The 14,573-nt window shown below is 40.9% G+C and overlaps 1 protein-coding gene across 1 annotated transcript; it reads left to right on the top strand.

The window, feature by feature from the left end:
- The first annotated feature begins 7,259 nt into the window (after nt 1–7,259).
- Nucleotides 7,260–12,480, top strand: LOC147604604 (cationic amino acid transporter 1-like). The gene is made up of 2 exons (XM_086794924.1): nt 7,260–7,841; nt 10,627–12,480. The coding sequence occupies exons 1-2, from the start codon at nt 7,466–7,468 to the stop codon at nt 12,033–12,035; spliced, it is 1,785 nt and encodes a 594-aa protein (XP_086651050.1). The 5' UTR covers nt 7,260–7,465; the 3' UTR covers nt 12,036–12,480.
- The last annotated feature ends 2,093 nt before the right edge of the window (nt 12,481–14,573 follow it).

The following is a 14,573-nucleotide window of genomic DNA, read 5'->3' as shown; positions in this document are numbered from 1 at the left end:
CCCTATACATGAGTGCTAGCTCTTGTTCACCGCATCACTCCAGGGGGGATTTGTTACCATATTATAGTAGTGATGTGTGTGAACACACTTAGGACCGCCGGGGCACTTTTTCCCTCACTAGGAGGTTTTTTCCCCCGTGCATTGTATATACGCCCATTATCTTCTAGGGCTTGTAATCTTTCATTTTTGGCACTCATAATACACTACTGTGTTGTGCTCAAGCTTCCTCATCTTCTTGAAGTTGTGTGTGCATTCCTGCAACCCTAATTCCAACATATGCTAGGAGGGAACAGCTCAAATGGTATCTTGAAAGAATGTGCTCTATTATAAAATTTGATTACATGTCGAAGGAAAATTATGCACCATTGTCTTGGGCAGAAAAAGGAGAGGAGGTTAGTTGGGCACATTGGTTATTTGACAAGCTTCATGGAGAAATATTTGGGTCCGACAAGAGAAAGACACAATCAAATAGCAGGTTGAGTGCTTATTTAGCTGCAATGTTTCAGTATGCACAGAAAGTGGAAGTGGGAGAGATTATGTTGCCAGATAAAGAAAAATACAGCAAAGTAGAGAAAGAACAGCCGTCTGAGAAGGTTGTAGAGCAGAGGTCGGAATGTGATGAGTTGGAGCCTGACAAGAAGGAGTTGTATCAGAGTATGCTTACAGTTGGGTACAGTCCAACGGAGGCCTTCAGGGTGATATATGGAGCTCAGAAAAAACGGTATGTTGAGGATGTAGAAGTTCAGACTTTGATTGATGCATCAGGTTCACAAACACCCAAGATGTTGGGGAAGAGTTTTACATTGTCCAAGAAGAGGAAACTTGAATTGGGGGGAAGCAAGTTAGTTGCAAAACTTGACTTTGGAGCACAGGTGGTGAATCAACCAGGGTCTGTGGTGAAGGATGTGAGTACTGCTCAGCAGTATCTGAAGGCACTTCAGTATTTCATGGAGAGTCAGCAGGAGAAGATTGAGCAGCAGCATCTTCTGAATGAGATAGTAACTTCAGAGGATTACCAGGATAAAAGTGCGCAGATGAAGCTGCTTGAGGAGGAATTGAAGCAGACAAAGGAGACGCATATTGCTGAAAAGGCTCAGTTATTGGAACAACATGCATTGGAGATAGCTAAGGTTAAGATGTCTTTAGGAATCTTCAAGGAATGGACAGCAAAAATGGATGATAGGGTTACATCTGAGTTGGATAAATTGGCTAAAGATAATGCAGAAATGAAGGTTGATAATGAAATAATGCAATTGAGACTTCAACCTTTACAGGTGCTGGAAAAACAGATGTTGATGAATGAAGAGTTGGATGTAAATGGAGTGCTGATGGCACAAGGGGATGTACAGATTCTGAAGCAACAAATGTATAGCACTATGCAGGATTCTTGGGGAATGATCAAGGAGAGGATGTCAACCATGATAAATTATCCCTATGATGTTATGAAAACAGGGTTTGTAACTCAGCATGAGGCAAGTTTGGTAGAAGAGGTTGGACAGTTGAAGAAAGAACGTGAGTATTTGATTCAGCAGGTACAGGAACTCAAAGAGATGCAGAGTGTGAAGATTCAGAGTGATAGGACTGTGGAGGAAATGTTTCAGGACTTAGAAGTTCAGGTGGAAGTACCTATTATCAATTTAAGTGTACAAACAGCAAGTCAGAGTGAGCAGCCAGTGGAGACTTCAGTGGAAGATAAATCAGCAGAAATGACTGAGGTTTTGAAGGAGGTTCCAGTTGTTGAAGGGATGCAGGCTGAGCAGCAAAGTGATGTAGTACCTGACATTTGAAGAAGCAGCATTTTGTCATGTGGCCGGTCTTTTCTGATCAAGGGATTGTGAATTCAAGTCCGATTTCTTTGAAATCAACCACCGGGCTGTGCCATGTGTTGAACTACAGATAGAATAACTAATAGTTACCTAATATTTGCTTAGTCGGATATATGTATCTTTGCTCAGTCGGATTGTTGCTTAGTCGAAATTCTACTCAGTCGGATTATTGCTCAGTCGGAGTTTGTTATGATCTGGTTAGTCGGATATTATCTGTTAGTGTCTTGTGACATTCTAGTTACAACCGTTTAAACTGTCTGAAGTCGCCTATTTATAGGGGCTTTGTAGTCGTCTTTTAACAACAAGAAGAAGAGAAGAAGGAGAAAGCAATGTATGATTCATCTTGATCAATCAAACATGGTATTTCAGTTCTGTTCTGTTATTCTCTATCTTGTTTAGCAGATCTCTACTCAATCTGTGTTCTCTATGCTCTGTTTGTGTTTAGCCTGATGTGGGAATTGAAGTTAGTGTTACCTAATGGGGTTGTCTTTGCTGTGTCAGTAGTAGTTAGTTGTGTTGTGTTTGAGAAGCCACAACACTTTTTATCAAAGAACTTGTCTCTCGCACTACAATGGGAATCGAGATACCTCACCCTCATGATGTAATCCTAGATGGTTTTGCCATCCTTTTGTTTGACATTGTGTAATTTCTCAACGAGACTCCATCGGCTTCCCTGACAGGACTATCTATCTTTGAAGGCCTCTTTCAAGGCTTTAAAGGTGGCCTTATCCTCTGTCTTTAGGAATCTAAACCATTTGCCAACTTTGCCATCTAGGGTGAGGCCAAAGGCACTCACCTTGACTTGATCGTCCACATGGCTAAATGCTTCATAGATCTGATTAAACATCACTAAGCGCAGTATGGGATCTCCAGTTCCATCGAACTTAGTGATCAGCTTAGAGATGTTGGCTTGTCTCGACCCTTGTGCTAGTTGTGGACTGGTGTCGGAGGTGTGATTCTGGTGGCTACCCCCTCCCTATTTCCATGGCTATCCTCAACATTTCAGGAGTTAGCCTTGCCATGGCTCGAGCGGGTGCTGGTTGGGGTAAGATAGGTGGGGGAGCTGGGCCAGGTGGATAATAGACCATTGGGGGTCCTTGTATCAAGGGAGGATCAGGATGTGCTTCATATGGCTTCGTATGGTATCCTAGGAGGTCCACAAGCTGGGTACTACTGGTACATTTGTGTCCCAAAAGTTGGTATGATGGGGATGGGTAGGCCCTCTCTCTCTGATAGGATGTCTTGGGCCCTTGGGGAGCTCGTTCTTGTCTTGGGTCTAGCATTGGCCTCTCATCTTGGTATGAATTGGTCACTCCTCTAGTGGTGGATGAGTTTGGGTTGGGTTAGTTTCACTTTGCCCCATCTCCATTGTTGTATGGTCTAGAGGGAGCTTGGGTTCTCTTTTGGGTAGGTGTTCCATGCCTCTATCCCTGGGATGCGGATTGTTTGACTGTGCGTTTTCCATGATAAAGCTCCAGAGTCTCAAAGAAAGGCTTCTTTGTGAATGGGTAGGGGATGTTGGGTCTTGCTCCACAGCAGGTGTGGTAGACCATCTCCATGCACTGAGCCTCCAGTCCTGTCTCTAAGTCAGGAGTAGCACCTGCCATGCTGAGATGCTCCTCACTCTCACTGGTGCTGCCAAAGACTAACACCATTTAGCTCCAAGTTGTACCGGACCAAAGGGTCTCATCTTATGAGTGAGGGAGCTGTAGGAGAATTTATATCATCAAACAAAGATTTATTTCACACCAATTTTCTTGAGCATAGGTGCATGAATGTGAGAAATAGCACGCTGGACGCCCGTGTGGGAATAATCTCTATTTTTTTCTTTTTTTTTTGGAAAGGAAGGTACAATCGTATGCTTTTAAGAAGGTACGGGCATATGCTTAGATGAGGACATGGGCATACATTTCAAGAAGACACAAGCATGGCAAATTAAAAGGTACGGTATACACTTGGTGGAGGTGAAGACATTGGCATGTCTTGAGATGGCATGAGCGTACGTTGAAAAGGACACACCCATGTCACATAGAATGGAGATGACATGGACATGTCAAATGAAGGGAATGGGCATAAACTTATAGGATGAAAACCCGGACATGTCTCGAGGGAAAGAACGGGCGTGCGCTTATCAAAAAGGAAGACACAATCGGGGCAGAAGGAATGAGCGTATGCTTCGGTACGACCATATACTCATCAAGTTAGAGAGATATTTAATTGTGAAGATGCTAATAGCTACCCACTGATATTCCCTAATAGTACAACTATAGCCAATTTGTACCTCTTGTTTAATGCCCTTTATACCTAGTTGATGTAATTTATTCCTTTTAATTGCCCTATGCTCACTTAATGCAGCAAATTTTGGAAGATTTACTCAAGGGGAAGACACGAGCATGGTAAAGAAGACACGGCCATGGCACTAAGAAGGGTACGACCGTACGCTTCTTAGAAAACAATCCATAGTGAAAAATTCGTCTCTTCTCCTCCTCTGATTTCTGATGTTTTGAGCTTTTTCTTTATGTTTTTTTTTTTGTGTTTTTCTTTTTGTGGGAGGCTAGAGCTAGTCTTTAGCTACCTAATGATGGCTAGAATGCCTAAGAAAACATAATTATGTAAGATTAATTAGAGGATTAAGCTAATTGTGCAAAACTTGACAAATGTCGAACAAAACAAAAAATTGCATGAATCTCAACAGCAAGGTTTTAAGCACCTACTTATGTCTCTCACATCCAATGTAAAGACTTTGAGGCTCCTCATGCTCCATTGATATCCACGGTAAAAGAAAAACAAATCAAATAACAAGCAAACAAACCATCCAAGATGCATCCATCGGTGGATTTGCACTCTAATCGGGCTATGTGATGGCTCTTGCAAACAAGCGAAAATGTATGGAGGACCCTAAGTTAAATGCTATTCCTCCCTCTGGCAGCGATGCCAAAGATGTTAACCAAAACATACTACCTTGCACAAGAGAGGGGGAGAAGAATCGAATATGCAATGCAAGTGTCAATTAAAAGACCAGCACTTAGCCAACCCTAATGAGGGTTAACTCCCCCATGTGAGGCCGCTAGGGGCTCACTCCACCTACACTTGTGTCACTCAAATGCAGATCCACAAGCTAGGTAGTGATGTCAAGCAAAGAAGAAGCGATCTATGGAAAGCTCTACCTCCACTCAATGCCAATGTGCATGCAAGAGGGATCTAGAGAAGGAGACAATAAGAAGGAGAAGAGAAGAGAAGACAAGACTCATTCACTCCATGCACACACTACAATCAAGCAAGCAAGCATTCATTGCATGCACACACTACAATCAAGCAAGCAAGCATTCACCACCCCAACACAAGCTCACTACCATAACCATAAGAGAGTGATTGAGAGAGACAAGGCAAGAATCAATTGTGACAGTGGGATTGTGTCTTTTCATATTTCATAAATCACTTATATACATGAGCTCACTTTTTACAATGGCTGGCCACCCATTTACAATTGGGGGCCCAAAATTGGCTTCCTAGCTCTGTGTACATCTAGGCTTATTCCTACGACTGGCATTACACAAGTTGTAAGCTGGGTCATCCCATATATCTTTTCTCATTAAGCGCTTACCGCGCGGGTGATTACATAACAATGGATTACAAGAAGCGTAACCACACTTAAAAAATGATGTCAGCTAGTGTGGTTAACAAAGAGTCTTACAATATCCTAGCTCAAGTTTTGGCCTCATAGCAATGGGTGGCTTAGGATATTTTCACAATCATCCTATCTTCTAGGCATCTAAGCCCACATTTTGCCTTGTGGTACAAATAAAAATTAGACCATCCTTTGCACCTTCTTTTTCTTGTCGTGTTTGTAAACTTTACTTACAAGTATCCTAGAATAAAAGCTTCTAGAAAATTGAGTCTAATCTAATAACCACTAACAAGCACTACAAGACCACATAAAACTGTCAACAAAATATAGAGCAAAAAATGAGGGGTCACAAACATTTTATCATTGTTAGAATATTAGTACGAGAAATGCAACTCTTTTAATTTATGCATGTGTGTGTGTGTGTGTGTGTGTGGGCATGCGCGTGCACATATGCGAATGTATGTGCTACCTAGAGAGAACATTAGTAGCTATTTACGGTAGCACAAGAGTTCAAAAGATTAGGTTTTCCTTACCCTTGGGGACTTAGGAAAAATATACATATATATGGGGTTTTGTAAAGCAACAAAAAATATCTACATAAGGGTTACTCTAATTTCCTCAATCTTTATGAAAGAGATGCATTATAAATATCAAAATCCATATATTTTGGGTTTTTCAAACATCCCTTGATCACACATAGTATATGGGATTTTTATTACATGGGCCCCTTGATCATGCATGCGCACGTGCATGTGTGTGTGTGTGTGTGTGTGCTGGGCATAATTTGTTGTGAAAGGTACAAGGGTCTAATGTCTTGCATGGGGAAACCATATCCTTGATTAGATAATTGTAAAATGGTACATACATATTGCGAGATTTTGGATCTTATATCCAATAACGAGGATATAAAAGAAGACTTAAATGTTCATGCGCCCAACTTATAAAAGATTATAGTTAGTGCATGATATTTCAAATTTAAATATATGACCATCTTTTACACTCCAAAATGTATGGTAGAAAGTGCATTTGATGTATAATGAAATGATCTACAAAGTGGAACCTTCATGCACCAACCTTATCAAATGATTATAGTTAGTGCATGACATTTTAAATTTAAATATATAATCATTTATCACACTCGAGAACTTATGGATAGAAAGTGCATTTGATGTATAAGGGCCTTTTCCCATGTTCATGTCAACTAAACCATGGAGAGCTTGTAGGCATTGAATGTGGAATACAACTGCATGTTCCTATGTGTAATTGATTATGTTAGTCTTTTGTGGATGGCTAGGTTTCAAAAGGAAAATCAAGCTAGGCCAAAATTTACCCAGTTATGATTTTCAATGACCAAGGTTCAAAATTTTTTAAAAATACGGTGGTCTCAAAAATTATATATATATATATATATATATATATATATATATATATATATATATAGGTGACAAGAAATCTACATGTGACACTATCTTTGGAATATCCATATAGGTGCTTAAACAAACATAAGTCCAAAAATCTTGAATCTTGAAATCAACGCCTCATGAGACTTGATTCCTATAGCTTTGGTGTGCTAATTCCACATCATCACAATAAATGAAATAAAGGAAAAGAATAATAACTATTATTAACTCCATCCACTTGAGAACAACTTTAGTGTGTGGCCCTTGGAAAGCTCCAAAAATTGTACATGAAAAAGGATCTAAATGGTATAAAATAACATGGTTGCGAGTAAACCGAGGAGAAATGCGGGCGTGGCAATTAATACTATAGTGAAGAACAAAGCCCCATTGATTGGGGTTGGCAAGGTAGCCATGTTTGGACCTTAGAAAACACAGGCAAGGTTGTGTGTTGAGTAGTATTCCTAAGGTTTAAACCTTAGGAAACACAAGCGAAGTTGTCGTTGATAATTAACAGAATTCAAAGATCGACACAAGCTAATTACCGACCAAATCCTTCGTTAGTGTATTAAGCCATGTTTTGATGCTTTAGCGGCGTCATAATCACGAAGAAGATGCCATCTTATATCCCCAGCAAGGCGGATTTCCTGCCGGAGGCGTCGTTCCAGAGCTGGCGGAGCTACGGCGGCGCGCTGGCGGCCACCCCGCAGCGCTTCCGGAACCGGCTGCTGGCGAGGTCGACGGACTTCATGGAGACGCACGATGTGAAGGAACAGAGCAAGCACGCCATGAGGAAGACGCTCAATTGGTGGGATCTCATGTGGTTCGGCATCGGTGCTATCATCGGCGCCGGTATCTTCGTTCTCACCGGCAAAGAAGCCAGTCAGGATGTCGGCCCGGCCGTCATCCTCTCCTACGTTGCGGCAGGCATATCCGCCATGCTCTCCGTCTTCTGCTACACTGAGTTCGCCGTCGAAATCCCCGTGGCTGGTGCGCTCTTCTAAAACGTGTCTTTTGCATGGTTATTAATTAAATAAACTTCTGAATCCTTAGAATAATTATTTTAAGTTTGTGAATTTTAAGGTTTAATTTAAATAAACTTCTGAATCCTTAGAATAATTATTTTAAGTTTGTGAATTTTAAAGTTTAATTTAAAAATTTAAATAGTATATTTTAATTATAATATATTTTTAGAAAAGAAAAGATACCACAATTAAAAAATACTAAATTAAAAACATACTATAATTAGGTAGCTTTTGTTGCTTATAAATTTAAGGGGAGAAGGGCGATCTTTGATGGTAGGCAGGGGTCAGGCGAGTGTGGGAGTGCAGAGAGGGTCTCAACCATTGAGGAAGGTGGGGGAGATCAAGCGGAGTAGGAGGGTGAAGGGTAAGGCTCATACGTGTATTAATCGAGCATTAATTAATACACTATCGAAAAAAAGCATGAATATACACCATCAATACCCTCTCTTAATTGTTTTAGAATCAATTGATCATTTTTTGTTCAAAAAAATTAAAAAAAAAATCTCCTCCTCTAAAGGTGTAAAAGTTTGCATGCCCCCCCCAAAGGGAATGTTCATATGGGGAAGCAATTTCTAGTTAGTGGCAACTCAATTTCCAAAAAATAGTAATTTCAAGCCTATGATCATCATGGTCTTTAAGAGTGGGGACTAGATTTCCCTTTTTGGCATTACAACTCTTGCACAAACTTTCAATAGAAATGTTAGCATTCCAAACTCAAAGTAGGGTTCTAACATTTCAATATGCTCATATGGTAGTTACACATGGTTAAATGTTTCTCTTGAACATTCCAACATTGCAGATGTGTCATAAAAGCAAATTTTCCTCAATTTAGTAAGGCTAAAGTGGCATCATTAATGTAAGGACAAATTGTCACCTTATAAAGTCACTGGATTGTGTGGCTTATATTTTCTTTCACCCATGGCCACTTATTATGACAATATCTAGGAATCACTTGGCGATGCCAGTGCACCCAAATGCAGTATTTCTAAACCTATTTTCAAGAAGTGCTTTGCTTACTTTAGATGGAAAATTAATTGTCCTCATCATCCAGGGCTAGAACATAAATATTAAAAAAACATAGGTGCAATTGAGTACTTCAAATAAGGAGTTTCTATGTTTCATGGTCATGGAAAAGTTTACATAGATAAGATAGTTTTATAAGAAATAAGTAAATTTAGCTTAAATTAAAGGCATAGTTTGAATTGAATTAAAAAAATCACAACTAAATTATGTTAAACTCACCAGTGAAAGGGGAAATTATTTGATATACACCATTTGAACCACTTTCGAGCTCCTTTACAACTCTTACTCACCTTTATTGGACTTGTCTTGCAAAGTAGGACATTATGTTCACCTGTGCTTTACTCTTTGACCAAATGTGAGAGAACTTCCTACTATAAGAAAAAGGAACCATCGCCATGCTCCCTCCATTAAGAAGAAGAACTAAACATCCTACTCTCTTTGTAATGGATGTTAACATGACCCAATCGATGGACTTTGGATTGATGCCCACCATTTCTATTGCTCTGTTGAGTGATGTGTTGGCATACAAGAAATAGTAACTGTTCCCTAGGTTGAGATGTTCTCCATATGCCATCCATGATGATCATTAATGGCTTGGGTAAGCTTGATTTTCTATGAGATGCCTTGCCCATCAAAATCGGATTCTTGTGTGGGTGTGTGTGTGTGTGTGTGTATCATAATGTTTTTAGTGTAGTGAGTTTGAAAATAGGTTCTAGTCAAAAATGTAGATGAGTAAAAACGGGTAAGACGGCTGGAAAAAATTAAGTAGAGACCTAGACTTGGTAATTTTCCAAAAAATGGCTCCTTGGAAGATGGCCTCCCAAGGGCTACTATATACACGTTTGCGTTGAGAGCCATAAGACCTTGCATTTTCTATTTTATGATTGCTTCATCTACAAGCATTCTTTATAAAAAAAAAGTTTGGTGATTAATCTATTATTTTCATTACAACATAGATATCTTGGTTACAACACACACCCAACATTCGGAAAGTTACACCCAAACTGAGGATAGATCCCAAGCTCCTCCCCTTGTCTTTTCTGCCCCCCTTGGTGGAGCCCACTTCTCGGCTGGATTTTTTGAGGGTTGCCGGGAATTTTTTTCGGTGCATGCCACTATATTACACATATGCACGCCATATTACAACACTGTATTACACACTTAGAAATTTTCTCTAAGTGTGGACCTCGCCCTCATGTAAAACTGAGTGTGTGCGAGCACATGCATGTGTAAGACAAGTGTAATGGGGATATGCCAATTGGGTTTTGAACCCATGGCGTCACCCTTGCCATATTTCAGCTCTATCCACCACACTACACTGTAGTTGTTAAAACACACCTTTTTGAAAAGGTATATAAGGTTATTTTAATTGTACTTTTCCGGCCGGTCAACCGACAGGGCTTGGGCCCCCCGCTACCAGCCAAGCCCCCCACTACAGACAAGCCGGGGGGGGGGGCTTGCATTTTATCCTCAGCCACACACACCCACCGTCCAGCAAGTTACAAGAACGTCTCTACCATAGACAGACATAACCTACATAACACAATCGCTCTATCCACTAAACAACAACAACTACTACTACTAGTGTGTGGACACATCTACAAGCATTGACTAGTTTTCCTTGTTAGAAGAACATAAACTAAATAGTTAAATTGATATATTAGGCTTTGAACAAAAGGCTTTTCTAGGCTTAATATTATTATTGAGATTCTTCACTTATTGAACAGGCGGTTCGTTTGCATACTTGAGGGTGGAGCTGGGAGACTTCATTGCCTTCATTGCTGCCGGGAACATTATACTGGAGTATGTGATATCTGGGGCAGCTGTGGCAAGGTCATGGAGCTCCTATTTTGCAACTCTGTGCAACCATGGCGCGGACGATTTCCGGATTCAAACAAACTTGGCAGCCGAGTTCAATCTTCTAGACCCCATCGCAGTGGTAATCCTTATCATAACTGGCATGGTGGCATCATGGAGCACACGTGTGACGTCTCGGCTCAACTGGATAGCATCTCTGGCAAACATGGGCATCATCTTGTTTGTGATCATAGCAGGGCTAACGCAGGCCGAGCCATCAAATCTTAAGCCGTTTTTGCCATTTGGGGTGAGAGGCGTCTTCAAGGGTGCATCAGTCCTCTTCTTCGCATACCTCGGCTTTGATGCAGTGGCCACCATGGCTGAGGAGACCAAGAACCCAGGCAGAGATATACCTATCGGCTTGTTGGGCTCCATGACCATGGCCACTGTGCTTTACTGTCTAATGGCCTTCACACTCTCCACCATGCAGAAACGCACGGATATAGACCCCAATGCGCCCTTCTCTCTGGCTTTTGCGGCACGCGCGGGGTGGAACTGGGCACGCTTCTTGGTTGCCGTAGGGGCTCTCAAAGGCATGACGACTGTGTTGCTGGTGAATGCGGTTGGCCAAGCACGTTATTTAACCCACATAGCTCGCACGCACATGATACCACCCTGGTTTGCGCAGGTTAATGAGAGGACAGGAACCCCTATCCAAGCTACTGCTGTCATGTTTCTTGCGAGTGCAGTGATTGCCTTCTTCAGCAGCCTTGACGTGCTCGCAAACCTGCTATCGATAAGCACTTTGTTTATCTTTATGCTCGTTGCAGTCGCTCTGCTTGTGAGGCGCTACTACGTATCAGGAGAGACCACCATCAAAAACCTTAGACTCTTTCAATGCTTTGTTTCTGTCATCCTTCTCTCTTCTGGCGCCACTGCATACTATTGGGCTGTCAGTGATGGTTGGCTAGCTTACATTATCACTCTGCCCATCTGGTTTATTGCCACTCTCTGCCTCGCCATCTTCGTCCCTCAAGCTCGACAGCCACGAATTTGGGGCACCCCTCTCGTCCCATGGCTCCCCTCCCTCTCCATCGCCATGAACATCTTCCTCCTTGGATCCATTGACAAGCTCTCCTTTGCCCGATTTGCCTTCTGGACCCTCATCATCCTTGTGTATTACATTTTCTTCGGATTGCATGCCTCTTATGATACCGCCATCGACACCAAGGAATCAAGCCTCCCTCGTGGTGACAAATTTGAAGAACTCAAGCCTCAAATTCGTCAGGACGACAGTTCTACTCCTGAAGATGCAGTAAAGAAACAAGAGCATGTATAGGCTGATCAATAAAACATTATTGGGCATGAGCGGTTGCATGCATAGGCTCAATATTAGACATAAAAAGAGGGGTTTCTTCATATGAGTCAATGGCATGGTGGCTCCTTGGTCATTACATGTGTGCCAAGGGTCATCACAAAAGAAAACGAGAACATGAAATATCATACCATATGGTAGAAATAAATGAGTAGATGCATGTAGTATATTTTCTTTGCACTTCATTAAAGAAGTTGGAATCTTAGAGGATACATGAAAAATAAGGGCACAAATTATGTGTATCTGAGTATGGATGGCATTAGTCTCATCATAGAGCACATCTTGAGCTTAAAGCATATGACAGAAAAAGTTCCTCACATGCAATAAAATTATAAAGTAAATGAGGGAGGCATTGCCTTAGTTTCTCTCATGTTCAAGCTGTTTTTCCTCTTTGTAGCTAGTCTCAAAAGGAGACAAAATTAAGATTAATGCATTGATCTTAATGCATTAAGATTATGCATTAAGCTTAATGCATAAGCTTTATGCATTAAGCTTAATGCATAAGCTTTATGCATTAATCTTAATGCATTAAGCTTAATGCATTAAGCTTTATGCATTAAGCTTAATATAAATTAAGCTTAATACATGCATTAAGCTTTATGTATTAATCTTAATGCATTAAGATTAATACATAGATTAAGCTTAATGCATGCATTAATCTTAATGAATTAAGCTTTATACATTAATATTAATGCATTAACCATTATGCATTAAGATTAATGTATAAAGCTTAATGCATTGAGATTCTGCATTAATATTAATACATAAAATGCATGCATTAAGCTCTATGCATAGAGATTTATGTATTAAGCTTAATCTATGCTTAGAGATTAATCTATGCATCAATCTCTATGCATAGATGGAGAGTATAAGAGTTTTTTACATGTTATGTTTTTTAAGTTCATAAATGTGGTACTTTTTTTTGCATGTTATGTTTTTAAGGTCTTTCTTGTTGTGTCTTTCTTCTACATAAGTATCATTCCACCTCTTAAGGTACTCTCCAATGTTCTTATTCTTTTAATTTATTTGCTTTGTACCCTTGGATGCCCAGGTTTCAAATTTTCTATTCTCTTAGGCTTAAAGCATAATACATAGAGATATGGGGAATTATTGTAGACCTTTTAGAATGTTGGTTAAGTCAAGTTAGGAGTGGTTATCCGTAAGTAGGTGGTTATAGTGGAGGGGGAGCCCTCGATCCTCTCACTATCATTCTCTTGTAAAAGAGAAGTTTCCTTTGGCTTTAATAGTGGGGAGCATGTGGAAAGTCCTCAGAAGCTATCATCCGAACGTGGCACTATCCACCCTGCTTGTCTAAGTAGTATTCTAGAAGGTCTCAATAAAGTTCTACTATCACATGAGTAGTATAAGAGTTCTAAGTTTGAGCATGCATAAGAGTTCTAAATAATGAATTCTTGTGTTATTTAAGTTTTAGCATGCCACGTATTTATAATGACATAGACATGTGGGGGGACGATCCAGACTTGAGAAGCTCAATGCGCCATCGTTCATCAGTGTCCATCTTTGATGATCCAAACATGGAGCGTCTCTCAGACTTGGGCTGATAGTTTGTCTCATCAATATGGGAGAAAGAGTGTGTGGAACGTTTTTGCTCCACCCTCACTTCCTTCCACAATTAACCCTACACCGATGGGGGGTACTCCGATGGGTGGTTCTACTCTTGGGTTACGCACTCCTATACCTATGTCCACTCCGATTGGAGGATCTAGTGCACATCTAGGTACTGGGACTTCACTTGGAGTTTGCAACCAAGCCACTCCACTCTCTTTATTTTGTGGCACCTAGTCCACGACCTTGTACCACGACCTCGCCACAAATAAGAGGTCTGCCTCTTCTCGTCGTGCTCGTGCAGGTCATCATTCTAGTGGGGGTGGATGCGGGCGTTGTTTTGGGGATAGTAATAGATCTGCTTCCAATTCCCCATCAGTAGAGGATATGTCGGCATAGCAGGTGGTCGATCTACAGGTCTATGACCTAGTGACACTTCCTTACCATTTGAGGAGGACAGATGGGTCGATCATTGAGAATAACACGGGAAAGCATGTCATAGCACACATGCATCACCTTGTAAATCTTGAGTTCAGAATGTCAAAATTATGGGAAGTATGCACAATGAAAGCAATAGTTGATGGCAAGATAGAGCAATATATATGAGAGATAGCAAGAACACAAGATGTATAGAAAGCTTCTATATTACCTTCTATTTCAGCCACTCCAAAGTTGACTTGACCTTCACCTTTTGAATGTCTTGATTGTGTTGTGTTATAAAAAGTGAGGCCTCCTACCCTTTATATAGGGTTCAGTAAGGGCTAGGGTTGGGCCAACCCTAGATCCCCTTTTCCACCCACATGCCCACTTTATTTGGGCTCTGTTCACCCCTACATGACCTCTTTCTCTCACCCTTTACCACTTCTACATCATATATTTCAACACCCCTCTCAATGCCACCATGGAAAAATGCCAAACATGGAGCAAGGTGAGCAT

The sequence above is a fragment of the Cibotium barometz genome, chromosome 61, assembly GCF_041138505.1.
Source record: "Cibotium barometz isolate CiBa-2024 chromosome 61, ASM4113850v1, whole genome shotgun sequence".
NCBI lineage: Eukaryota > Viridiplantae > Streptophyta > Polypodiopsida > Cyatheales > Cibotiaceae > Cibotium > Cibotium barometz.
The sequence above is the reverse complement of the archived record's forward strand: the minus strand, read 5'-3'. Positions and strand labels throughout refer to the sequence as shown.